The following is a 26577-nucleotide window of genomic DNA, read 5'->3' on the forward strand; positions in this document are numbered from 1 at the left end:
ATAGATAGATAGATAGATACATACATACATACATACATACATACATACATACATAGATGCATAGATAGATACATAGATAGATGCATAAATAGATATATAGATAGATGTATAGATGTATACATACATACATGATAGATAGATAGATAGATAGATAGATAGATAGATAGATAGATAGATAGATAGATAGATAATCATAAGGGTTTTTATTAGGTTGGCTTCCAGACTATGGTCTGGGAAGTCCAACAATGGCTGTCTCTCATTCAGAAGGCCAAGAGTAGGGAAGTTTTTCAGTCTATGCCACTTACGTATCGGCAGTCTCAATCTGGTGCTAGATTTACGAGGAATTCTTAGAGGACTCCTGGTGTCCCGACTAGGTTAGAACCCTGAAGAAGTAGCTTCTGACCCCAGTGAAGGGAAGCCTCGGCAACAGAATAGATGAACTTGTCAACAAGAATGAGGACAAGCATGCAAACAAACAAACAAAGCAACCCAGAAGGCTTCCTTCTTCCATGTCGTTTATGTGTGCAAAGTTAGGGTGTGTCCTTTCACCCCAAGTGATCCAATAAACATAACCCCTCATAAATGTGTTCAGCTTGGGTTTTAGTTTAATTCCAGATATAGTAACAACAACAGTCAGGATGAGCTGTCACAGACACCGAGAACAGCAGTTGGTGTTTCATAGAAAAAGTGGTACTTAACTGGCCTTTTGATGGATGAGTACGTGTTTGCTAGAAGGACAGTTGGAGAGAAGAAGGAGGTGTTCGGGGTACCTGAGCTTCCGAATAGTGATGACGGTGGGAAGAAGATGGGGATGAAGGAAGAAGGCAGAGAGGTCTACAGGGCTCAAATCACAGATGGAACCTCAGCTTGGATTTATCCTCAGAGCAAGGAAATGTTTCCAAAGAACCCTTTCATCTTTTCCCCTTCATTCCTTGTTAATCTGCCAAACCATTAATTATTCTCTAATGAGTCATTGGGAGGTCTGAGGGCCTGCCTGTGCATCTTGGAGGGATACTCTGTGGTACCCTTTTGGGGGACCAATCAGGAGAGTGTATCAGAAGCAGGGGACCTGGTAGTGGGGAGAGGTGGTCCCACAGATCCAGGGGAGAATGGTAAATCTTCACCCGAGGGAGGAAAGGTGGGCGGGCCTGGTGTGATGTTCAGAGAATAGGGTGTGGCAGAGAAGAAGCCGGGCAGCTGCTTTGGGAAGGAAAGGGCCTGGGTCTGCACAGGCCTGAGCATAGAGATTCCTGCAAGCCAGGTTGACTAGAAAATGAAGGGAAGCTGGTTGTGATGGTTTGCTGTCAACCTCAGCTTCCTCTTGCTGTCTCCTGGAATTGAAATGAAGAGTTCCAGAGCTTTGGGATCCGGTGCTGGCATCAGGCTTTGTAAGATTCGGAAACCTCTGACCCGGGTGCCAAGGATGGTAAAGATCACCAGCCTGAGTCACAGGGACAGGCTCAAGGTAGAGGGCTCATGTGTGATGAGTATCAGGGGGAACTGTATAGGAGAGGGCCGATGATTTGTGGCGTCTTTGGAACCTCTTGTCTTGGTGTATTTGACAAGATCAAGCTCCAGGTCCATCGGCCTGGTTGCCACACTTGTTCTTCCTGGGAGGACAGTGTGAGTCCCTGGTCCACAGCATGTCGGGGGTTCATACGGAACGGTCAGCACAGGAACAGCCCAGGATAGGTGTGAGAGATGTGGGCTCGGGGCCAGGCCCTGGTAGGCACACCCTTCTGCCTTCCCTTTTGACCTGCTTTACACATTTGGTCTTGACTCAGCATCAGCACCCCATCTTCCCTGGTAACCATGTGTATCTCAACAAGTTCTCACTGTGCCTCTGTCCATAGGTGGGTAGGAGGACTGGATAACCTCACCAGGCTGGTTATTAATGTTTTGTTAGGATTATTACCCACCAAGTGTTATTCTATGAAACTAGATAGGTCAAGAACCAAAAAAGGTCACCAATTGCCATTCTCATGGGCTATGTCTTGTAGTAGGGCAACACTGTAAATCAGTGACTGACAAATTGACCATCTAGCAGATGGTACCTCATCCTTGATATAAAGTCTACATAAACATATTAAACTATATGTGAAAATGTTAGTTTTGGGGATGGCAGTGCACACCTGTAATTCTAGCACTTTTGAAGGTAAAGGCAGAGGGGATCAGGAATTCATGACCATCCTTGGTGCCATGGTGAATTTGAGGCCAGCTTGGGCTACATCAGACTCTGCCTCATAAAGATGCAGAAGAAAGGAAAAAGGGAGGAAGGAAGGAAGAAAATCACATATGCAGCGAGTTACATTCACAAGTCCAAGAGCTAAAACGGCAGACATTGTGAAGGGTGAAGAACACTGTAGGTAAGGCGGAAGGGCCTGGCATCAGGACCAGAGCTCCTCCATCCCTCAGCCCAGCCCTGGCCCCTCCCTGGCCAGGTGCAAACTCACCACAGCCACAGCTTCCTCTCTTCGCACACTGGTGGCTACGGGAAGACAAGCTTCTTTGCCCCAAATCTTTCCCAGCTTTCCTGCCTCTTTAAGTCAGCCCCATAGCTGTGAGGACAGGTCTAGTTACTTGATGGTAGCTAAGACATCAAGACATATAGAGGATGTTCCTGGATAGTATGAGGGACTCTTCCTTAGATGATGGGAGCCCAAGTCTCAAATTAAAAATAAAACCTGGCATGATGTACTTCTAGCTGTATTCCAACCACAGTGGAGAGCCATTGTCCTATAATCACAGAGAATATTACATTGATTGGCAAGAGCTGGGCTTTGTTAGAGGACACAATTCCCCACTGCTAATCTACAACAGAACAGTTTAATGCCAAGCACAGCTTTAATAATACCGTTCTGGGTTATGTTGGATGTAAATAGCCCACTCATGATTTTGTAAGCAATCAAAGGGAAGACAGGAGAGCAAGATCAACTATAATATCTATGCCGGAAAAAAAAAAAAAAGCAACTCATGGGGAACCCAACAACATTGACAAAAGAAAAACCAAACAAAAACAAAGACCCTAAGAACTTGTGCCTTAGAAAGACTTTTTCGTAGTGCATCTCTAATCTGTGCCTTTCCAAAGACCATCATTAGACACACAGCAAAAAAGATTATACTTTAGATATTACCCTTGATATTATTTAGTGACAAATGTGTAGAACGATTACAATAATTAAAAAAATTATTAAATGAGGGCTTTCAGATGGTCACTTCTAATTTCTAAAGAAGTCCCTGACCCTGGAGGATTCAGGTGAAAGGGAACTCATGTGGAGGCATCCTACCTCTCAACAGAGCCAGGAAGACCTGGGTTCGAAACCAGGCTCTTCCGTTGCTAGCTGCATGTCCTTGGCCAAGCAAGCTGCTTCTGCTCTCTGCCTTAGCACTGTCATCTGTGAAGCGAGGACAACCCACACGTGGCCTGCAGACACCTTTGCTACAATAAGTAAACTTGTTTCCCAGGCCCAGAAGCCTACGGAGTACTCAGTGGGTATTAGAAATAAAATTGTAACCTCCACCGCAGCCCTACTATGTGTTGAATTATCTCTCACAGTCTGTCAGACTTAGGCCCCAGACCCTGTCAAATGTGACCTTTGGAAATGGTCTCTGCAGCAGAGGACTTCACGTTGTGGTCACAGGGTGTATCTTGCTCAGTAGAGGACACGGAGGTAGTGTAACAGGAGGACCTCAGATGAGCAGCAGAGACAACTAGGGGGATCATGCATCTGCCCACTAAGAATCCTAGAGGTTGCCAGCAGTCAGGAAAAGTGGGAGGAGGGAAGGAAAGTTAATGCGCACCCCCAACCCCACCCCTATCCCTGCCAAGCGTTCCCCTGTGACCTTCTGGCCTCTATAACGACAGACTAAAGACAATGATAGAGTGTAGTTGCTAGTATCCACTTGGTGTTACTTTGCAACATCATCATCATGCCTACCAGCTAGCAAGGCCCTTAGAGAAGAAAAACTGCCTGGTCTCCAAACATAGAATGGAGACCCAGAGAGGCATGCGCTGAAGTTTGCATCTCTGCATCCTGCCCAAGATGGGAGGAGTGGGATATGAACCCAGCCCTCGCTGAGCCCCAAGACAGCTCACTCCTCCTTCACTGTGTGACCTCTTTGGACCAGAGATTGGGATTTAAAAAAAGGTGACATGAGGAGTGAGCCCCACTCATTACAGCTGGGTCCCAGTTGAGACCCATTTCAGAGTGGTCTGATTATGAACAGCTCATTAAGTAAGGAACGGTAAGCATTTGAGAGTGACTTTTTTAAAAAGAATCAACTTTTATTTATAGTGACGTTCCAATCATTAATTTCAAAGGAAGAAAGCCCAAAGCAAAAGCAGGTTCATTAAAAATTTGACATTAGTAATTTAATTAAATTGGGTCTTTGCGTCTTGTTGCGGAAAATGAAACGTTAGTTCTACACCAGTTCTCAGCCGGTTTCCCGTCAGTTCCCTCCCCTCACTTTGGCTTGCTTGCTTCTCTAAATGTTTACCTGGCTCCCTCTACTCCCAGTACTCACTCACACACACACCATATTGCCTGTGCTATAAGCCAGCAGAAGGACACCGTGAGAAAGATTCAGTGAATTAGGAGGAGAGGATGATGGAAATGCAACTGAGACAGAAGCAGGGCATCTTGGGAAAAGTTGGGAGAGCAGGCAGTAAGGGATGATGGGAAATGCTCAGTAAACCATCAATGTGGGGTGGTCATAGGAAATATAGCTGACCCAGTACCAGTTCTGGGAAATGTTCAGCGAATCACCTGTTGAGGGTCATGGGAAGTGTAAATGAGCCCACTTGGAGAGTCATAGGAAACCAAAAATGGGTCAGCAGTGGGGAATCATGGGAAAACTTAGTCAGCAGCAAAGGATTGTAGGAAACATCAAGTGAGCCAGCAAGAGCTGATCATGTGAAATGAGTGAGCTGTAGCAGAGGCTCATGGGAAATGGTAGCCAGGGCCAACTGACAGAATAGCAGAAGCAGATTCTTATACCTGGGATCATCTCACCTGTCAGGCAGGGGTAGAGGATGAAGTAGGAAGAACACTTGGGTCCTTAAAATTATTCCAAAGCAAGCCCCTAAGGATGGAGACCTACCTAGATAGGTATTCCAAACACTGAGTACAGTAGGCTCACAATAAATGTTTGTTGCAAAAAAAAAAAAAAAAAAAAAGAATTGATACATGAATAGATGACTTAAGTAACTAATTAGCCCATGACTATACCCCATTAAATACCAGGCACTGTTAGTCTCCAGAGTACACAAGTGAGCCAACCCCACCCTCTGCCGTCCTCATCCTGAAACCCAGTAGGTTGAAAATGTTAGCCAGGCGTGGTGGCACACATCTTTAATCCTTGGGAGGCAGAGGCAGGCAGATTTCTGAGTTCGAGGCCAGCCTGGTCTACAAAGTGAGTTCCAGGACAGCCAGGGCTATACAGAGAAACCCTGTCTCGAAAAACCAAAAAAAAGAAAAGAAAATGTGGTAAGTGTAGCTTTTATCAGTATCACACACATCCTGTCCCCCCACCCCGACAATCACTGGATGTGTGAGGAAAATGAGCCTCAAAAGCCTTATGTGACTCTAAGTCAGGCAGGAGACAGACAGAGCACCTGGCTTCAGACCCAGACTAGAACGGCTCCAAAACCTGCCATTTCCCTCTTCACGGAGCTGTGCCCTTGTAGAAAGGGAGGAAAAGAAGGGTTAGGGGGAGATGAAGTTAGAGAAAGCTGTCTTACAGATGGCAGAGAACCTTGGTCTAGAAGGCAGGCACCGACAGTGTGGACAGGAAGAGGATGCCGAAAGGGCTTTAGAGAGGTCTGGGGATGCCGCCTGCTCTTCATTTTCTTCCTAGTTGGCCACTTCAAGGCCCCTGAGCCATCCATTATCTTTCTAGAACTTTAGTGTATTTGTTTCATCTGTCTGAAACATCTTCGACCTTGATAATTCTTGTTCATCTCAGAGGTCTGCATAGGTGTGACCTTTTTATAGGAAGTCACCCGAGGCCCTCCCTAGCTGGTCCATCTCCCAGTATTCCAGGTGTAGGCCATCTTTAATGGAGCCCCTACCTCTCGGGGAGCTGAATGTTTGATTCACTTGCTTTGCACTCATGTGTGTGCCAGGCTCTGTCATAAGCCCCTTGAGAACCCAAGGTTGTTTAAATAGTCACCAGGAAGGTGCTGCTGTGATCTCCGTTTACCAGTGAGTGACAGAGCCACTAAGGGACTTGGTCTCAGCTCCAAGGAGGTTATGGAGTCTGTGCTCTTCCCATTTTTCTGCTACAGGCTTCTCGGGGATGACTTCACAAACTATTGCTGGCAAAGGGACAAGGGGAGGCTGGAGATTCACAGAGAACCGAACAGTTATCCTGTCTGTCTGACATTTCTGGTCAGGGCTCTGCAGTGCTCTCCTGCCGTGGTGGCGGGAAGGGTCGCCTTTGGAGGTCAGGCATTTTCCAACCACGAGAGAGGAAGCTGGGACCGGAGGGAACAGGAGACACGTGGGCACACAAGTGCTGCATCCTCCCTCCAAGGCTGACAGGTCATGATGCTCTTGCACTCTCGCCGAGGCCATTTGCTCCGGATAATGACAGTACACACGCAAGGGCTTTGATTGCTGGGCCTCCAGTTACATACTGTACAGCCTGTTCCCAGCCTCCAGTCACCACTCTACACAGGCTGGCCTGGTGAGAACCCGAGAATTTAAGTTTGTCTCCCTTCCTCTCCACTTAGCCCAGCTTCCCCTTTAGCTCCCCGCACCTGCTCTTAGATGCCTCTGCTGTTAGACAGGGCGGTGGTCACAAAAGAAAGGACAGTGGGTTCATAGAGCGATGAGCAAGTGCCACCAAATGTACTCTTTGGCCGGGCGTGGTGGCGCACGCCTTTAATCCCAGCATTCGGGAGGCAGAGGCAGGCGGATTTCTGAGTTCGAGACCAGCCTGGTCTACAAAGTGAGTTCCAGGACAGCCAGGGCTATACAGAGAAACCCTGTTTTGAAAAACCAAAAATAAATAAATAAATAAATAATAGTCTCAGTTTAAAAAAAAAATTACTCTTTGACTCTAGTGTGAGTTTTTTAATCAAGGCAGCCATGCCCAAGAAGTTAGTGTACCCCATGGGGGTAGGGGTGTCCCTTCTCTAGTTACAAGGATGGATGGAACTAACACCCAGGGCTACATATGAACAAGCAGATCCTCAACCTCTGACCTCTGGGAAGTAACCCGTTCTCTGGTGATCGGCAGCTGAGAAAGGAGAGCTGGTCAGTATTGGCCAGCTACATTCAGAGAAGAAACAAGACTTAAGCAGGTGGCCTGGCCCAAGGGGAGTTGCTAAGCCCTAGGCTGTGTAGACTCAAGCCCAGCTCACCAGCTACATCCCCTTCTCTTCACAGTTCTCCCGAGTCACACTTGTGGGAACCCAGGGAGGCTGCCCAATGGTATCCAGCAAGGCTCCACCTTCAACCTGGGCGACAAGGTCCGCTACAGCTGCAACCCCGGCTTCTTCCTAGAGGGCCATGCGGTGCTCACCTGCCATGCCAGCTCCGAGAACAGTGCCACGTGGGACTTCCCTTTGCCTTCCTGCCGAGGTAGGTGACTAAAAGGGCCTGGTAGGACCTGGTGGCAGCTGGGAAGGAGGCCAAACTTCTAGTGTCTATGGGCAGAGTTACATCCTATCCAGTGAGACTTGGATCCTCTTTCATGGGAATCTCAAATCCAGGAACACTGAAGATCCTTGGGTCCCCAGGTGCCTCCCCCAGGGTCCCCAGACCCACCTGACTTCCTAGGCCTTAGATCGACACTCCTCAGGTTGTTCTCATATTAAGAAATCCAGTCTAACTTTGTCCCCTGCTTATTGGTTCCATCTCAGAAGAGCGTGCTCCCATCTTGTTAGAACCATCACTGTTGGACGCTCATCCATGGAGCACTCCATGGAGCACTTCCCCAGAAGATTCCTAATAGTCCCGTGCTGGCATTCTCCCCTTTTCACCTATAAATTCAACTTCTTTCCCAGTTCCAAGCAAGTCAAGACATTGGTCACTCTACTGTTCTTTAGTGTCTCTCCCCACTCATCATAGCCAAATAAGTGTCAATCATTCCTATTTGATAATAGATATATGTGATCGTCTTTTTAAGAGCTTAGAAAGTACAGGAAAAGAAAACAGGGGGGAAGCGAACAAATTATATACATTTTAACCATGGTGTGTGTGCAATTTGTGGTGGTTTGAATATGCTTGGCCCAGGGAGTAGCACAATTAGGAGGTGAGGACTTACTGAAGTAGGTGTGGCCTTGTTGAAGGAAGTTTGCCACTATGGGTGTGGGAAATGAGACCCTCCTCCTAAACACATGGGAGCCAGTTTTCTCCTAACGGCCTACAGATGAAGATACAGAACTCTCAGCTCCTCCTGCACCAGCCTGCCTAGACGCTGCCATGCTTCTGCCTTGATAATAATAGTCTCTGCACCTGTAAGCCAGCCCCAATTAAATGTTGTCCTTTTAAGAGTTGCCTTGGTCATGGTGTCTGTTCCCAGCAGTAAAACCTTAGCTAAGACAGCACTGCATTATTATTGTGTTCATCGCTATAACAAAATACCTGACAAAAACAACCTACATAAGCAAGGTTTATTTTGACTACCAGTCCAAGGCAGATACAATGTATCATGGCGAGGAAGCCATGCTGGCAGGAGCATGAGGTGGCTCATTGTACCTGCAGTCTAAACACAGAGAGAGAAAGAGAAATGCTGGTCTTTTTTTTGTTTTTTTTTGTTTTGTTTTGTTTTTGTTTTTTCGCTTTTTAATCAGTCCAGGACCCCAGGCAGTGGGATGCTGCTGGTCACATTCAGGAAGGGTTTCACTGCTTGATTAAACTTCTCTGGAAATGCCCTCAGGGACATGTCCAGAGGTGTGTCTCCTATGGGACTCCAAAGCTTGTCAAGGTGTCAAACAAAGACCACTGTCACACCTTCTCATCATCATCTGCCCTTGCATGCTAGATTTGTTCCTAGATTAAAGTATATACCCGAGTTGGCATTATTCTGCCTGTAGGTGATTTTTTAGTTCCTTTAAAGAACTACTCTCTTAGCTTGCTTCCTGTTGCTATGATAAAAACATCTTTACCAAAAGCAACTTGGAGAAGAATTTTTTTTCTTTAAATTTGGCTTACAGTTATAGCCCATTACCAGAGAAAGGAACGGCAGGAAGTCAAGGCACAAATGAAGCAGGGGCCCATAGAGGAATGCTGCTTACTGGCTTTCTCTCCACGGCTTACTCAGGGTACCTGGTTTCTTATGCCACCTAGGACAACCCCTGCCACATCAACCATCTACCAAGAAAAATGCCTTACAGACTTGCATACAGGCAGTCTCATGGAGGCATTTTCCTGATAACTCTATCTTGTGCCAATCTGACAAAAACAAAAACAAAGAGAATCACAGCTACCATGGTCACTACTGGGTACCCAACCCATGCCCCAATTCCAGTTCCTGCCAGTGCTGCCAGGCTTGCTTCCCATTCTGTGCTCACAGCTTCTTCGATGCTGGCTAGCCCTACACACTGTCCCTCCCCACGGATGTTACCCCAGTCAATGGAAATTGTTCTGGCCTTTAGACTGCCTGACTTCCTGATGGCCTTTTGCACTACTGATCAATGTTGTTCTTAAAACAAAAATCTCATTCGTTCAATTTTACCAGTTCTGGCTCAGGAGCCAGACACTGTGGTGAGCACTGCCCCAGAGAGGCAGAGAAAGCTCGCAGCAGCTGACCTTCCCACTCCGCCAATGTCACAGGAGGAAAGCGACCTTTCCCCTTCTCCATGATGACTGAAATATCCTTCTCCTCAATGTCACTCCTTTATGTTTACTTGTGCTCAGTCCCTGTCAGCTGACTGCTTGCTCTGCCCCTTGACCTAGGGTTGACTTTATTTAGCTCCTGTGCTGAAGATGTATGTGCTAGGGCTGAGCCACACCACAACGAGATTTTTCTGATTCACAATTTTCCGGTTTCAAATGCCTGTAATGAACCAGTCTCTTCCCCGTAGGCTCTCATCTTCAAATCCCATAGAAGCAGAACACACAGGTGCTTGTGTGGGAGAGCCATTGGCAGCTGAGACGTGTCTGCAGGTAGTTTTTCTGACTCAAGTTTGAATTTCATCTCGGATGAATCTTTCTTCTGAAAAGACTAGCCCCAAGGCCACACTGCTCTTGCCCACCTCCATCTGCGCAGTTTATTCTCAGCAGCAGGGATGAAATTTACCTGGCACCCATACCTATTCCCTTCTCCCCACTCATGTGACAAGGCATCATCAATTGATCCCAGCACCCTCACCTGCTGGATGGAGTCCATCTTCCAGAAGACAAACCACCCGTCAAGCCTAGTTGGCGCTGCCTCATGCCTCTTTATTCCTCCAAGAGAATTGGCCTCACCCATGCCAGCCTTCCATGATGGAGCAGGGAGGAAACTAGAGCTGTTGCCCCACCTTTTCATGTCCTATATCTTGCTCAGGATCCACCTCTTTTTAGGAAGTTAGTATCAGGAAGGACCAAACTGGTTGGGTCTGACGTTGGATCCCTCACAACAGGCGTGGGACCCTGTATAGCCTGATTCCACATGCTCCTTCCCTTTTTTGTACTACCCCCTATCCATACCCTGTCCTGGGGATGTCACCTTTAACAAACCCATCTTCTGAAGAACATGTCAGAATTGTGACATGATACTAGAACCAGAAATAGAGGAATAGATGAAATCCATTTATTGTAATCCAGGAAGCAGAGTCTTTTCTTAAGCACTGCAGACATTACCTGCTTTGGTCCAAGACAGAAATCAATACAAATATAATCTAACTCTTATCCACAGAGCCAAAATTCATCCTGGTAAGGCAGAATTCCTCTGCCCATACCTTCTAAAAATTTTCCTCAACTTCCTCTTGTCTAACTCCCAGTCCTGGTTCTACTCAGGCAGCTATGTTAAGAACTTGGAACACTTTCTGGACCCTCTTACTGCCATAAAACCAAACCCTCTACAACTCAATGAACAGAATCCCAGAGACCTTTGCAGGACCACATTATTAACCGGAGGGTGTGACAGTGCCGGACTTAAATCTCTGCTCAGCACATAAGCTACCACAAACATGTGGCTGTTCCTGAGACTTGAGGCCTGGCCTTTCTGATGCTTCCCTCTGCCCTCCCTTGGTCACTCCAGCTGCCCATAAAAGACACAGGATGTCAGCCATCTCTTCTTTCTCCAGTCCCTTCTGCCTTGGTCTTGCTTCAAGTCTTCAGTTCACTTTGTAAGCACTTAAAAGCCCGGTTCCCTCCTAATTTTGCATTCCCAACTCCCCTCTCCTCTAAGGTATAGAGTGGCCTTTTCCTAACCAAAGGGAACTCCCTCCTTCAAAGAAACTGGGGCTGGCTGCTACATTGTCTTTTGCAAACCCCAGTAAACAGAGACAAATGATCTGGTCCCCACCATCCAGTGTCTGTGTGTCCTGACATTGGGAACAGTGGTTGCCTGCTGATCGCAGCCACACCACATCTGTGGTCCATGAGTGTGACATGTAGGATGTTTTCCTAGCATCCCAGCATCCTGCAGTTTCTCACTTGGTCCTCATTTTCTCTTCTCCTGGACTTCCCTCCTGGAAGCTCCCCCATGTCTTTCCGAATCTCTTATCTTTGGTATGGTGACCTGCTCTGAGCTCCATCCCAGATGGAAACGACACCCCCAGTACAGCCCTCCTTGGATGTGTATCACACCCTGTTTATCCAAGTTCTGTTTTCCCCAAACCCACTCCTCTGGTTGACTCCTGCAGTTTTATGAAGCATCACTGCCCATGGTGGCCATGGTGAGCCACCCATAGGCCCTTTCCCATCCCTTTGGTCTTCTGCTACAGACTGGGTCTTGGAAACTACAGGTGTCCCTTTGCAGACTGCCCTCTACCAGAGCCACATACCACCTCATCCATCCTCTACCATAACAGAAGGCACAGGTCTCACGGAGCCCCGCCCCCATTGCTTAGCCTCAGCCCTGGAACTCTTCCTCACTAATTTTGACAACATGTGTTTCTTTAACATGGAACAAAAGACATTTCTAGAAAAAAAAAATGTCCCCTGCTGTTCATCCTCTACAGCAGCTCCCACGTGAGCCAAGGGAGAGTGTCTCTATCTGCACACAGAAGGAAACCTTAGGGTGGAGGCTCCCGACACCCATGGGGCTGTGGCTGAGATGTGGTTACTTCCTTCTCTCAGAGTCCGGGGGTTCCTTCAAACTCACAGATCTTTGCCTCTACTGGTGCATAACTGCTCATCAGTTGTTCTTCATGCTGTTCTCAGGATGTCAAACCTCCCAGGAGCAAAAATCCTCAGTGGTTGCTCAAGCCATGACAGGGACCACAGCTGTGCCAGGGACCACAGCGGTACCAGCATGGCTGTGTTCACACTCAGGAAGGACCCTGGGCCTCCCACACAGGTCTCTCCAGGACTGGTATCAGAAATCGATCAGCCTCCCCACTGGAACGCTGTCTGCAAGAATTCACGGAATGAGCAGCAGTCTGGCTAAGCCTTGTTCAGCCCTTAGTGTCCAGCAGGCACGCCACCAGAGAAGGAGATTTCTGTGGGACACACGGCCAAAGCTCCCAGCCTTGCTCTATTCAGAGTGCCACTGAAATGGGGGTGGGGCACAGGATGTAAGTCGCAGGACAGACAAAAGGGGGCTGTGGAACAGCTGGGGTTCCAGGCAAGACAGTCCTGACGCTGATTCTCAAGGAGCCCTCCCTCTGAGGATCCTGGCCCATCTGGCTTCTGTCCAGCTAGCACAAAGCAGGAGACAGGGCATGTGATGTCCCTTGATGTGCCTGCCACTCTGGGTGTATTCACAAAGGCAGACGTCCCTTAAGAGAGAGACAGGAGCACAGTGGAAACTCTTTGATCCACAACAAGGAAGACCATGTGTGTTAGAGCAGCCAGCCTCTGCCTCAAAGAGCATCAGCCTGGGATCAAAGGAACCTTTGGGAAGAGGGAGAGGGGCACAAGGGGCCAAAAAGCAGGTGGGGGTCAGGGAGACTGCCTGGAGCAAGATGGGTTTGGTCTTGGAGCATCATGACAAGCACTGCTGGCTGCCACCAGACCCCTGTTAGCAGTCTGGACAATGGGCTTCAAGGATTCGGGCTTCAGTTTGGGGTGTCACTTATAGGTCTTGCTAGTAAGTGAAGGTTTGAAGTTGACCAGAAAGCTCTTTCTGAAGTGCAGGCTAGAGAGAACTGATGATGGGGAAGTGGAGGGTGCCCAGGACAGGTGCCTGTGTCCTCCAGAATCACAGGATAAAGTTTGAGGGTGCTTGTGAGCTGGTGATACCGGGGTGCTCCTTCGGCAGCTAACAGAGGCCCAAGCTAGCCAGGACTATGTTGTGAGGACTCACTGGCAGGAGTCAGATATCCTGGACAGGAGTGTAGAGATAGCGGACCCCAGAGCCTGCTGTGGCTGTCAATCAAACAGTTTGCGGGTAGCGCATACTGTTGTGTGGACTGGGAGTAATAGCATGGGCTGCGTGGTTGCAACTCTGATAGTTGACCTCCCATATTTCTGCAGGAATCCTGAGCAACTTCTCTTCCCCTTTTGCCACTGTTCTTCCTAGAGCAGGACAAGTCATGGTATGGGGTCTGAAGTCCTATCCCCTGATTCAGGCAGGTCTGCACCTTGTCACTTGTATCAAGTTGCCAAGAGGCTCTGTGCCAGCCACTCAGTATCACTGTACCCATTTTCCCAGCAACCATTGGGAGTAATGGCACTACCGAGTTCAAAATGGACTGGGGTTCTGTTTATAGATGCTTCTGGCAGACAGCTTTGTTCCAACTACTACTGTGAATCTCTGCCACAGACACTGCTGGCCAGCACTGATTGACATGCTGGCCTTGCTTTGTCTAATTTAATCCTTACAGAAGCCTAAAGAGACCACAGTGTTGCCAGTTCCTGTTGTGAAAGAAAGGGCCCAGGCCTGGAGAGGTGAGGTTTCTGGCTTTGTTTCTGGTGATAGTAATAGGTAGAGAAGCAGGGACAGCCCAGGACTGTGTTCCTGATGCCCATGGTCTTGACCACCACTGCCCCTGTGGGCAAGGATGTTGGCAATCTAGTGACCTCGGCAGGAGACTCATAGTCACAGCAACACACTGACTGTGGAGTTCCTTCCCCTCGCTGGTGCAGAGTTTGAGAGCTGGGGATGCTCTGCATGTAGACGTAGGGAAGCCTAATTTGTCTGCCTGAGCGCAGCTGGATCAAGCATGGTTCACTGAGACCTATGAGGCAGAGAAACGGGTGTGGACTGGGGCAGTTCTGAAACCATAGAGTCCTAGGATCCGGTTCTAGTTCTGGCACAGGTAGCTGTGCCTATTGGGGCTGATTTAAACTCAGCCTAAGTTCCCTCATCTGTAACATAGAGGTTATCTTAGTTTCTTCTTCTGTGGCTGTGATATGATACTCTGATTAAGACAACTTAAGGGAGAACAGGTTTCTTCTGGCTCACAGTTCAAGGATAAAGTCAGCCATAGCAGTGAAGCCAGGGTGGCAGGTGCAGGGAAGCCATGGTGACAGGTGCAGGGAAGCCATGGTGGCAGGTGCAGGGAAGCCATGGTGGCAGGTGCAGGGAAGCTAGGTGGCAGGTGCAGGGAAGCTAGGTGGCAGGTGCAGGGAAGCCATGGTGGCAGATTCAGGGAAGCTATGGAGGCAGGTGCAGGGAAGCCATGGTGACAGGTGCAGGGAAGCCATGGTGGCAGGTGCAAGGAAGCCATGGTGACAGGTGCAGGGAAGCCATGGTGACAGGTGCAAGGAAGCCAGGTGGCAGGTGCAGGGAAGTCAGGTGACAGGTGCAGAGAAGTCAGGTGGCAGGTACAGGGAAGTGAAGGTGACTGGTGCTCAAAGCATTCATCATTAAGAAAAGAGGCATGAGTGCTGCTGATAATGCTGTTTAATTTCCTGTCTCCTTTTATACAGTTGAGGATCCCAGCCAGGGAATGGTGCCGCCCACAGTAGGCAGGGTCTTCTCCCACATCAATGAGCACAGTCAAGAGAATCCTCCCACATATGCCCAGAGGCCCCATCTCTCAGGTGATTCCAGCTTCTATCAAGTTGACAACTGACACTAACCTTCACAGGGGTGTCTCAGCTAAGTTTTTCAGTGGCTTGAGGGTTCTCAGTGCTCTGCTGGCCCATGAGGGACACTCCACAAAGAAGAGCTTCCTAACCCATCCTGCACTGATCAGGTTGCCTTCGCTATAACTAACACACACTCTTAGTAGAGTTTTTATTGCTATGAAGAGATGCCATGACCACGGTCACCTTTACAAAGGAAAACATTTAATTGGGGCTTGATTACAGTTTCAGAGGCTTTCTTAGTCCATTGTTATCGTGGCAGGAAGCATGGCAGCAGGCAGGCAGGCACGGGGCTGGAGAGTTCTACATCTTGATTCGCAGGCAGCAGAATGGGACTTTGTTCCACACTGGGCAGAGTTTGAGACCTCAAAGCCTCCATCACAGTGACACACTTCCACCAACAAGACCTCACCTTCTGATAGTGCCACTGCCTACAGCCAAGCATTCAAACACCTGAGTCTATGGGGGTCCTACCTACTCTACCCACCTCACAGGTACATGAGAGAAACACGTAACGAGGTAGAAGGGTTTGCCTTGGCTGTAGTTTCGGAAGCTCAAGGCAAAGATCAGCTGGTTCCCTCCCTTGCCTTGGCTGAAGAGGAGGCAGAACATCATGGTGACAGGAATGTGTGGAGGAGGTGGCTTACCACAAACATCAGGAAGCAGGAAAATGGGTTCCCAGGGCAAGAGATAGCCTCAAAGGATGCACCCCCTATTCCTCCAACTATGCCCCACCTCCAGAAGTTTCCATCAAATTATTAACCCATCAGTGGGTCAATCCATGGAGAAAGGCAGGGCCCTCAGAACCCTTTCACCGATTGATGACTGGCTGTCCTCGCTGGGGCCAAGATCAACATGAGCCTTTTGAAGAACACTTTGTGAAACTCTACCAACCAGGAAGAGCTTGAATGTAGCTGTCCACTCAAGAGACCGGGATGAGGGGACACTGTGTGCAGAAAGAATCTGGCTAAAGATATGATTCTCGTGAGTTGCTGTCATTACCCAAAGCTTCCACTTGTGGGTCCAGAAGAAAGAGGAGTTGATTTCTTGGGGCATGGAATAAGTTGTTTGTTTGTTTGTTTGTTTTTTGTTTGTTTGTTTGTTTGGGTTGTTTGGGTTCTTTTGTCTTGGTTGACAAGCTAGAGTTAGGTAAGCCCTTAGTACACTGTACATACCTTTTCCCATGATGCATCTGGCATTGATCGTATGCACATCCACTCCTGCATAGGATAGGTAAATAGGGTTTCTCCCTAAAAATTCTTTCTGAGGGCACAGGTTGCCTTATTGGACATGCACCTAAAGCCAGTTCAGACTAGATCATTAGCCTGCCCCTGGTTTTACAATAAGCTGCAGGAGGTAGTTGACCTCAAAGTTTCTAAGGGATTCTAGGGCATTTGTACCACATCTCAGTGCAAGTGGTGAAATCCCAGCTCTCTAAGTGCCTTGTTGGTGTGTGTGTGTGTGTGTGTGTGTGTGTGTGTGTGTGTGTGTGTGTGTGTGCGCGCGCGTGTGTGTGTGCAGAATCTGCAGAACTAAAGTTATGGGTACATTTGGTGCTTTGAAAGCATATGATGATGGTGAAGGTGTCATTCTAGAAAGATCTGTAAAGCTTAGGTCAGGCCACCATAGCTCCCAGGCATCCCAGGATGCTCTGGGGGGGGGGGGAGGTGTGGCACATACATTCCTTGTTCTTCCCATTCCTCTGTGCACTTAAGTCACTGGATAGCTAACAGAGGCAGAGGGGACAGAGAGATGGCTTTCTGAAATTATGGCTAATTGGAGAGACTTCAGGAGGAGCTAAAGCCCACCATAAATAAAGTCATAAGCCTGGGAAGCCAAATATCAGCACGACTCACCTGCACCCGGGATGCCTGGCTTGATGGTGCCGCAGGAGGCCCTCTGCCAGAGGAGAAAGTGTAGATGAATATTTTAGGGCTTGGTGTGAGCTGAAGGTTATATTTTACGACTCCAGAGTTGTAACTATGAAATACGACGTCTTGTTTAAAGTGCGAGGAAATCTCCAAACAGCTTTTACAGCATCTTCAATCAAAACAGGATAGTTCCAGAGCCAGGGGGTCAGAGGAGTCCCAGATGGAGGAATGACATATTCTCTGAGCACACAGGTGGCTCTGGCCTAAGGGCTCGGTGAGACCTGGTTCCTGCTGGCAGCGTGGTCCAGGGGTCCCTGGCTAATGCTGGGGTACTTGAGAAGGACTTTAGTGGGGAGGACACTGCCATCCTGGTAGAGTCAGTTAAAATCCTGTCTTAGCCACTTTCTGTGTGGCCTTGACTAAATAATTTAACTTCTCTGATCTCCAGTTTCCTTCTCAGTCCCTTGGTTCACCAGACACTCACTGAATGTCTATTTTATGCCAGGAAACTTGCTAGCTGCTTGGTCCAGAGCGCACAGTCTCTGCTTTCCGAGAGTTCAACCTCCAGATATGAAGGAACTAAGAATGTCATTGCCCAAAGAAGTATGGGAAGTAATTATAGGAAAGCATATGGTGTGTGTGTGTGTGTGTGTGTGTGTGTGTGTGTTTGATGGGGGCAGGGAGGGTTGTTTCTGGAAAGATCCTTGAAGAAATAACACTTAACCTAGCACCTAAAAGCCTAGGAGAATGCCAGGCAGGCTCAACAAGAGAGCAAAGACTCCAGAAAGAGAGAGAGATAGACTTTGGTGAAAGGAACCACAATGAAGCTTGTGATGACCTAGCAGGGGTGTGTGTGTGTGTCTGTGTGTGTGTCTGTGTGTCTATGTGTGTAATGTGGGGGTCCTTTGCCTGATCCTGAGTGACAAGGAGATGAATCCATCCAGCCTTTTCCTTATGAGAGAAGTTTGGGAGATGAGGCTAAGATGGGGAGGCAGAGCTATCACTGAAGTGACTGGAACACCCATGACCTCAGGTTGTGTGCTGTGGACATGGGAGACATCAGAATCCTCAGGCCTGAGAGAGCAGTCAGCAGGCAGGTGGCAGGTGCAGGTTCGCCCTCTGCAGACCAGAGTCTCCCACTGGACTCACAGAGGCAGTTTGGTGAGCTGACTGAGAACACAGAGGGCCCAGCCGCGCATCCTCTTAGCCCACTACTGGTCACCCTGACCGAAAGACTGTTAGAGACCAGGTCTAGGCTGAGACTTTCTGCAGACCCTGTGGCTTCCAGGGGCTCCATTCCCACCTGAGCCCCTCCTCCTCCCTCTCCTGGAACAAGGCCACTTTTCTGTCTTTGTGAATATTGCAACATAGGAGTGGGAGGTGCCACCATCCCCTCTTCCACCTCTCCTCCATACCCCACCATCCCCTCCTTCCCCTCTCCCTCACACCACCCCAACCCTGGCAGAGCTGGGATCCTAGGTGAAGCTCTCATGGCCATCTGCTCCCTTTCACTGGTGCTGTAACCCAGGGTCTTCACTCTCCCCATCCTCTTCCCCCCCTGCTCCTCCCTCCCCCTCTCCTGCCATCCTCTGTCCCCATCTCAGGCACACCTTCTGTCCCTCACTGAGCACCAAGGGAGTCTTTCTACTGGGGCTCTGGCCTCTGACTCCCCACTGAGATTCCTTACCCCAGCCCAGTTCTCCTTCCCCTTCAAGCAGAGCCCAAACTATTCAGCAAGAAGCAAGCTTGGTTTCCCTGCTGCCCTCTCCTCTCTCCCATGACTTCTGTAGGGCTCAGGCATCCTGTGCTTTCATTGTCCAACCTGCACTCCATCCTCCTACTCTTCTCTCAAGGTTGGGGTGAATGTCCCTTCCTTCAGATGTCCCTAGCCCCAGAACCTTCCAGATGAAGTCCTTTGACTCCCTCCTCCGGGAACCACCTTTCCTCACCTGCTCTAGCTAGTAAACTGTTTATCCTTCAAAAGCCAACTCTAAAGAGGCCTCTTTTCTTTCTCCTTCCCCAGTTGACTCATTTAAGTAACATGTTCTGCTATTTACTTATGTCCTCAAAGAGTGAGCTGTCCTCTTAGGAGACCAGACTGGTGACAATTGTCCTACAGTCACATGAGAGGACCCTTTCTGCCCCACTAGATGAAATCAGGGCCCACGAGTCCTGCCACTCACGGGAACCTTTTGTCTTTCCCCACAGCGGATGACGCCTGTGGGGGGACCCTGCGGGGCCAGAGTGGAATCATCTCCAGTCCCCACTTTCCTGCCGAGTATCACAACAATGCTGACTGCACGTGGACCATCCTGGCTGAGCTTGGGGATACCATCGCCCTGGTTTTTATTGACTTCCAGCTAGAGGATGGCTATGACTTCCTGGAGGTCACGGGGACCGAAGGCTCCTCTCTCTGGTGAGTGTCCTGCCAGCCCCCGTCCCTTCCTTGTGGCCTCTGCTGCTGGGGAGGACTGGACTGTCCAAGGTGTCCTTGGCGTCCTCCTCCCCGCTGGCTTGTTTTGAACTCCAGAGTCCTTGCCTCTCATCATTAATGAGAAATCGCTGGCTGCATGCTTTTAAAGCGGAAATGCGGTTTTTTGTTTTTTTTTTACAGGGATTTCCATATCTGATCCAAAGTGTGTCCTTGCGAGTTTCAGAATGGAACTTAGTGGAGAAATCAGAATTAAAGCTAAAAATGTTTTGATCTCACGACACGAGCTTTGGACAGGGGTAGCACTGTGTATGGAATCTTGTTGCGTTTCTGGATGACACCAATACCTTCTTCTGAGCACTGCTGGGGTCTTGAGACATGGGCAGTGCCTGTGTGGGGAACAATGGAGGGATTTGTCTCCCTCTTGCCAGCTGTGACTGGGGGCCACTCTTCTTCCTGAACATCCTGAATACTCCCAGTTGTTGGCAGGTCAGGGAGAAGGAGGGACATGGGAGGACTGCGGGCTTGACATCCATCCTTAGTTGGTAGCTACAAGCTCTGACTGTTGGTATGTGCCCAAGAAAGCTGAGGATGGCTTAGGGAGGTGGTGTGACCAGCCTTTCCAGTTCTGTGACATTACAGGTGTGCTCTTTAGATTCACAATGTGACTCTCTTATCTAAACAATGATGTCTAGGGGTGTTTGTAGATCCAGTAGAAAAGTTTCCAGATGTAGGACAGACTGGGATGGGCATCTTTGATGATTTGGGGGGGGGGGCAGGGATGGCTCAGGACATGAGACAGTGGGGCAAAGGGGCATTCATTGCTGAATATTCCAGGCAAAGCAGGAATCAGGGGCTTGAGAGCCAGGGGAGGCTCTTGTGTGGGGACACAGGACGGTTACTGGGGTGGTAATCAGACAGAGAAAGACGGAGCTGGGATGGCGAGGAAGGGTGGAAGGCTGTGATTGTGTGCCTCCTGTCTGCCAGGTATTATGGTGGTGAAAACCCTTCCTGAGCCAGGCACTGGTAGCACACACCTTTAATCCCAGCAGATAGGAAGATTTGGGAGGCAGATAGGAAGATTTCTATGAGTTTGAAGCTAACGTGGTCTACAAAGTGAGTTCCAGGACAGCCAGGGTTGTTACACAGAGAAACCCTGTCTTGAATTTAGGAAGGAAGGAAGAAAGGAAGGAAGGCAGGGAGAGAGGGAGGGAGGGAGGGAGGAAGGAAGGAAGGAAGGAAGGAAGGAAGGAAGGAAGGAAGGAAGGAAGGAAGGAAGGAAGGGTAAAAGAAAAAGGAAAAAAAAGGATAGGCCTCCTGAGCCAGATGCAGCCCTTTGAGGAGTGATCTATGTTGGGTGTTGAGGCCACCTTCGAAACTGGCTGTCCTGTGAATGTGCCTCTGATCTGAGTGGGAGCATGGAACTAGAGTTCCCCTGAGCTGTTCAGCCTGCAGACCCCGGGGGCCCCAGGCTCATCTTGTAAAACACTCACTCTTCTGACAGCAAATGAAACTATGAAGAGACAGAGAGAGGCGGGAGACACGGATTAAAACTGCGGCGTGCGCCCCTGTGGCCTTTTTTTCTTAGCTGGCTATTTATATATTTTATTATGAAATAGTAACTGAATATCTCTACTCATGTATTTTTAACTTAGCACGGAATCATGAAAATCATCCATGCATCATTAGAGGCCTCCAAAATAGATTGTGATGAAAGCGGCAATCACTGAGCACTTCCTACCCATAGGTGCCAGGCCAGTTCAGGCCAGCCCTAAGTTCCGTGCAGCTCTAAGTTCAGTGTGTGGTCATATGATTCCTAGGAAGGAAGTTGCATAATGTCTCCCCCTTTACAAAAGAGGAAAAAGCAGCACCCAGGAGGCAGAGGCAGGCGGATTTCTGAGTTCAAGGCCAGCCTGGTCTACAGAGTGAGTTCCAGGACAGCCAGGGCGATACAGAGAAACCCTGTCTCGAAAAAAACCAAACAAACAAAACAGACAAAAGAGGAAAAAGAAGGACCAGAGAGCGTCTGCTACTTGCTTTAGGACACACGGTGCTGGGGTTGCAGCTCTGGGTTAACACCACTCAGAACCTGTCTTTCCAGCCAGGCATGTCATGTTGTCTGTGATGCGTTCCCATGGCTCTGGAGCTAGCCGGCAATCAGTGTCCTTCTCTCCCGGCGAGGACTATGCCATGGTTTATTTCTTGGGTCTGTTATTTTCAACGTCTATACACAGACATCAGGATAAATGTCCTTAGCTGTTCCCTCTCTTCCAGCCTCAAGCCTGCTTGACTCAGTTGTTTGTACATGGGTCAAACAATCTTCTATGGCTTCTGTCCCCCACCCCACCCCCAGCCAGGAGTCTACACATCACAGGAACTAAAGCAGATCTCAAAAGAAGTCAGCCTGTTCCTTTAAGCCACCCAGTGAGGAAGGCATTGTGTAGTGACCACTGCGGGGGGGGGGGGGGGTGTCATCCCCAACTCTCTGCCACCAGATTAATTTCTACTTGTTAGGAGGGCTGGTGTTATAGGTGCCAGGTAGGGTGTGTTTGTTGTTCTAATTTCTACAAACCTGGCAATTACAGGTAAAATGATCTTGGGGCTCAGGCTGTGAGTTTGGGAAGAAACCACTTTCTCCCTGGGCCTTTCTTTCAAGGCTCCCTTGGATACTTGAAAGAAAAAGAAAAAAGAAAAAGAAAAGAAAAGAAATAAAAAGAGGGACGCATGCTGCTGGTTTGGGTAGAACGGTTTATGAGCATTAGATGGGATTCTTGAACTCGGGGTCCTCTTAAAAGAGGCAGATTTGGATGCACGGGCATCTGTTTGTCTGTGGAGGAAACAGGAGTCCTTTGAAAGATGGGTCCTATACTACTCCCTGCCACAGCATCAGGTTGCCATGGATTCAGAGGAGAAGGGACACATGCTGTGCGGGTCTCAGTTTCCTTTCTTCCCTCTGCCAGGTGAGAATATCACTGGGGTTTTCCTGAGGGCTCTGTTCAGTGGGGGATGTTCTGGACTGGTGCGGGAGTGATATGTAACTTTCTGGTTTGCCATGTAATGCTGTTTTAGAAGGGGGCCTGCCACCTCCCAACGCTCAAGTTCATCAAGCAAAGGGCACAGATGGCCTAGAGTGTGGCAGGAAGTAAGTGCTTGGCAGCCTCCAGGTGATAGAATGAAAGGTGGGGGAGGGGGAGAACCACAGATTAACAGCAGGGTAGCCCAACCTCAGAGCCCGCCAGCATACTAATAGCATCTTGGAGGTCTTACTCTCTCTGGTTTATACTGACCTTCCAGAACCCACCCTCCCCCACCCCTTGTGCCTGTTGTGGAAAGGCTATTACTACCAGGAGCCCTGATCTGGACCGTTCTACCATGTTTAGAGAGCCCTAGGTCTTAGACCTTCTCTCCCTTCATTCATTGTATGGGAGCAGGGGATTGAATATGAGCAAAGACAACAAAGACAGTGCTTGAATAATCCCAACACAATCTGCTCTACCCTTGACACACATAGGCTGCTACAGTACCCAGGCATGTCCCTCCATATCACTGCCATGGATGTAGCACTGAGCCAGCACCCCACCCCTCTGCAGGTGCTGCTCTTACCCAAGTGAATAGGTTTGACCTCTGACCCCCCCCCCCAAATAGGTCCCTCACCTTTCCATCACATTAACTGAAAATGTTCTCAGCATTGCTATCTTGGAGAGATCATGATACCTTCCAAGGGGCGGGCTTGGGGAGGCATGAAACTGTTTATATGTGGGACTTGGGTCTCTGGGGGACATCAGGTCAAGTTATTGACAGCTAGCTACAAAGATGGCCTCTCCACCGTTGGGGCAATCATGGCAGGGAAGGCTGAGGAGAAACTGCTAGACCCGTCTCTTTCCCTCCTTCCTCTGTCTTGTGGCCCATCCTCCCCTCCCAATGCATGGGCCACAATCTCCACCGTGCCCTCTACACAAGGAAAGGGCAACCCGGGAGTCAGAGACACTTGGCCTTAAGTAGCCATCTAATCCCAGGATAGTAAGTGACCCTTTGAGCCTTGGTTTTCACACTTGAAAATGAGGTTCATGCTATAGAGCGTGCAGAGAGAGCTGAATGTGTACAGTGCTGCCAGGACCCTCCCTGGTGTGATACTCCCAGGCCAGAGACCACTCCAGGGCCATTCTCTGAGGGACAAAAAGGCAAGATGTGATATCTCTATGGCCTTGACTGACTCCATTCTCACCCTTAGTGTCCCTTACATCAGTCCTCTTTCCTTTGCTTGCTTTTGTTAATGTAGTTACAGACATGAAATTTCCAGTCTACAGACAGTCTGTCTCAATTTTGGGGGGGCTACATTCTCTCCCTTTGAAAGACCTAGGCATCCAGCACATGGAATTTACGCACACTGGAGCCATTTATTCTCAGCGACCTTTGACTAGGCATTTTACTGAGGGATCATTAAAGGAGGCACATGGAGTCTGCCTGTGGTCATCTGCTTGGAATACCTATTTGCTTATTCATTCACAGCCAACAGTTAGCTTAGATTATTAGTGTGCTTTCTCACTCTCTTCCATTTATTTTCTGTAACCATTGATGGAGATCCTTCTCCGAACCAGGCTTTTCTAGATGCTGAGGACAAAGACACGAACCAGGGTCCTGGGGAGTTATTCATTCAGTCCACAAACATTTTTTGTAATAGCCAGTGGCGGAAAGCTACTGAAAGCCTTAAGCACGGGGGCAAGAACACCCTGAGTGTTAATGGAGTCAAACTTGAAGACCCAGATGGCAGCTGGACAAGTCGTTTGCAGGCACTGGGGCAGGAGAGGGGCCAGCCTGGGCTGCTGCAACTCTAAAGTGGGAAAGGGAGGGCCTTAAAAACTTCTCAGTATAGGGTTGGAGTGATAGCTTAGTTGGTAGAGTACACGCCTAACGTGTAGGGAAGTCCTTGGGTCAATCCTTAGCTTCAAATACACTGGGTATGCACACCTATAATTCCAGCACTCAGGGGTAGGTGTGGGAGCATCCTAAAGTTCAAGGTTATTCTTGGATACACCGAGAAGTTGTGGCTAACCTGAGCTAAGTGAAACCTGGAGGCTCATAAGAAGGACAACGAAGGTAGGAGAGGAGTTGGGCGCCATCCATGTCTCTGACTGAACGACTGTGGGGGCCACATACTGAACTGTGTATGTGGGGGGAGGGGAAGAGGCGGGGCTAAGGCAGAGGAGATAGGTGGTACCTGCTGGCCACTCTAGCATAAAACAGGCATTGTAAGGAAGCTCGCTCTACAGCAAGGATGGGAATCAGGCTGGCCAGGGACAGGGCACTTCGTAGCTCTGACAAACAGAACTTTGGGATAAGACCTGTAAGGGTGATCAATGAACTCAGCAGTCACATCAGCCAAATTTGGTGTCTGATTTCTCTGGAGTCAACGACTTCTGTTTATCTTTGCCTTCACTGTCATGGGCCACCCCCTGTCTTGATCACCAGGTCCTGTCCATCACTGTTTATCCTTCTCTACATAGTTCTTCTACCCGTGCCTTGTCTGGCATTGGCCCTGACCCTGGGAGCATAGGATAGAGAAGACAAGCGAGGCCTGTGCCTTGTGAAAATCTATGATTCCCAGAGGATCACAGACACCAGTGAGATCTCATAACAGGTGACAAGATAGGGAAGGAAGGCCTGGTGATAGAAAGGTCGGGGGTGCCATTGCTGAGGGAAAAGGTGGAACCTTCCTGCTGTGGTAGGGTAGGGGGGGGCACTGTGGAGCCCTCACCACGCCATAGCTTCCTTTGAAGCTAACGCATGGCTTGGAATGTGTCTCCTGAGGTTTTATCCTCCTTGAATGTCAGCAGCTAGATAGGATCAAGGTCCCAAGTTGGCAGACGCACCCAGTGGGGACAGTACAAGGACCAGGGAGCTGAGGCTAACCCAGAGGATCTGGTGAGCAAGCAGACAAACTGAGGCTGAGACAAGGAACCTGCTGTGGTACCCAGCTGGGTGATCCCCCAGCTACTTCTCCATCCCTGCTACACAGCACCGCTTTAGGTCACACCAAGAAACTGTTTGCTTCTGATGGAGCCCATGAAATTGCATCTGTTGTATCCATCAGGAGCCAGGCCATAAATAACTAGCCTTTTAAAATCTCATCTCATGCATCTCTCAGAGTTGGAAATAGCATTACAAGCTCCATAGCCGAGCCGTAGGAAAGGATTAGTGCCCTAGCAGGCCTCTGGCATACACTGAGTCCGCAGGGCCAAGGCCCTGGCTCCCAAGCTCTCTCCTGAGGAGTCCTGTGACTTCTCCTCCTCCTTCTGCAGGTGACGGCATGCTTTCAGAGAGAAAACAAAAGTCTGAGCTGGGAGAGCGGGCCTCAAGGCTATGTTGTCTGCCATAGACACGGGGGCTCTGCAGGAGCTTGGGGCTCACAGTTCTGTGCGTGGGAAGTAGAAGTAGGGCAGCTGGCCTGCCCCCCATGGCTCTGACGGCATGCAACAGGTTTGTACTAAGTACTTCATCTGCTAGGAGGCCTGTGCCAGGGCTGTGAAGGGCACAGACAACAAGATGCTGTCCTCACCCTCTCCTGAGGAGCTGCCAGGTGCCTGGCGGCGTGGCTAAGACAGATGGAAGACAGTGTTTTGGACCCTTCTGGGGCCCCGAATTCTGGCAAACCCTGTCTTCCAGAAGAGTGTTGATCCATTCGGAACGTCTAAGGTCTCCATTCCTTTATTTGGCTACAAGTGTTTCTCCCCACTTTGGCTCTTGCAAGCATTTTCCAGGTTCCTAGGACTGATCTACCCCCCCCTCTCTCTCCTCTCTCTCTCTCTCTCTCTCTCTCTCTCTCTCTCTCTCCCTTTCTTTCTCTGTCAGCCTTTAATTCATTTAATTGAATCTCAGCTTCTCTCCAAACAGTGATGGGGTATGACGCTCCCACATTCATCAGGGCAGCAGGAATCACATAGAGAACTGGTATTTGATAGTCAGTCTGTTAGAATGGTTGGACTCTACAGTCTGAGTCATTTGGGAAGGGAAGGAAGGACACAAAAAGAAAATGAGACTTCTGGTATTCCAGGCCATTTGTCACCTAAGCTTCTGTTTCTTAAGAAAGACTGTCACTGTGTAGGCCTGGCTGGCCCAGAACTTGCTGTGTGGGCCAGGCTGGCTT

General features: G+C 49.1%; 1 protein-coding gene across 4 annotated transcripts in view; it reads left to right on the forward strand.

Moving 5' to 3' along the window:
• Csmd2 (CUB and Sushi multiple domains 2) overlaps positions 1 to 26577 on the forward strand; it is a 553245-nt gene that overhangs the window by 198484 nt on the left and 328184 nt on the right. For all 4 annotated transcript variants that reach the window (XM_029539695.1, XM_021199594.2, XM_029539696.1 and 1 more), the window contains exons 4-5: positions 7392 to 7586; positions 19211 to 19418. In XM_029539695.1, coding sequence (XP_029395555.1) covers positions 7392 to 7586; positions 19211 to 19418 — 403 coding nt within the window. The remainder of the gene's footprint in view (positions 1 to 7391; positions 7587 to 19210; positions 19419 to 26577) is intronic.

Source organism: Mus pahari, chromosome 6 (genome assembly GCF_900095145.1).
Source record: "Mus pahari chromosome 6, PAHARI_EIJ_v1.1, whole genome shotgun sequence".
Lineage (NCBI taxonomy): Eukaryota > Metazoa > Chordata > Mammalia > Rodentia > Muridae > Mus > Mus pahari.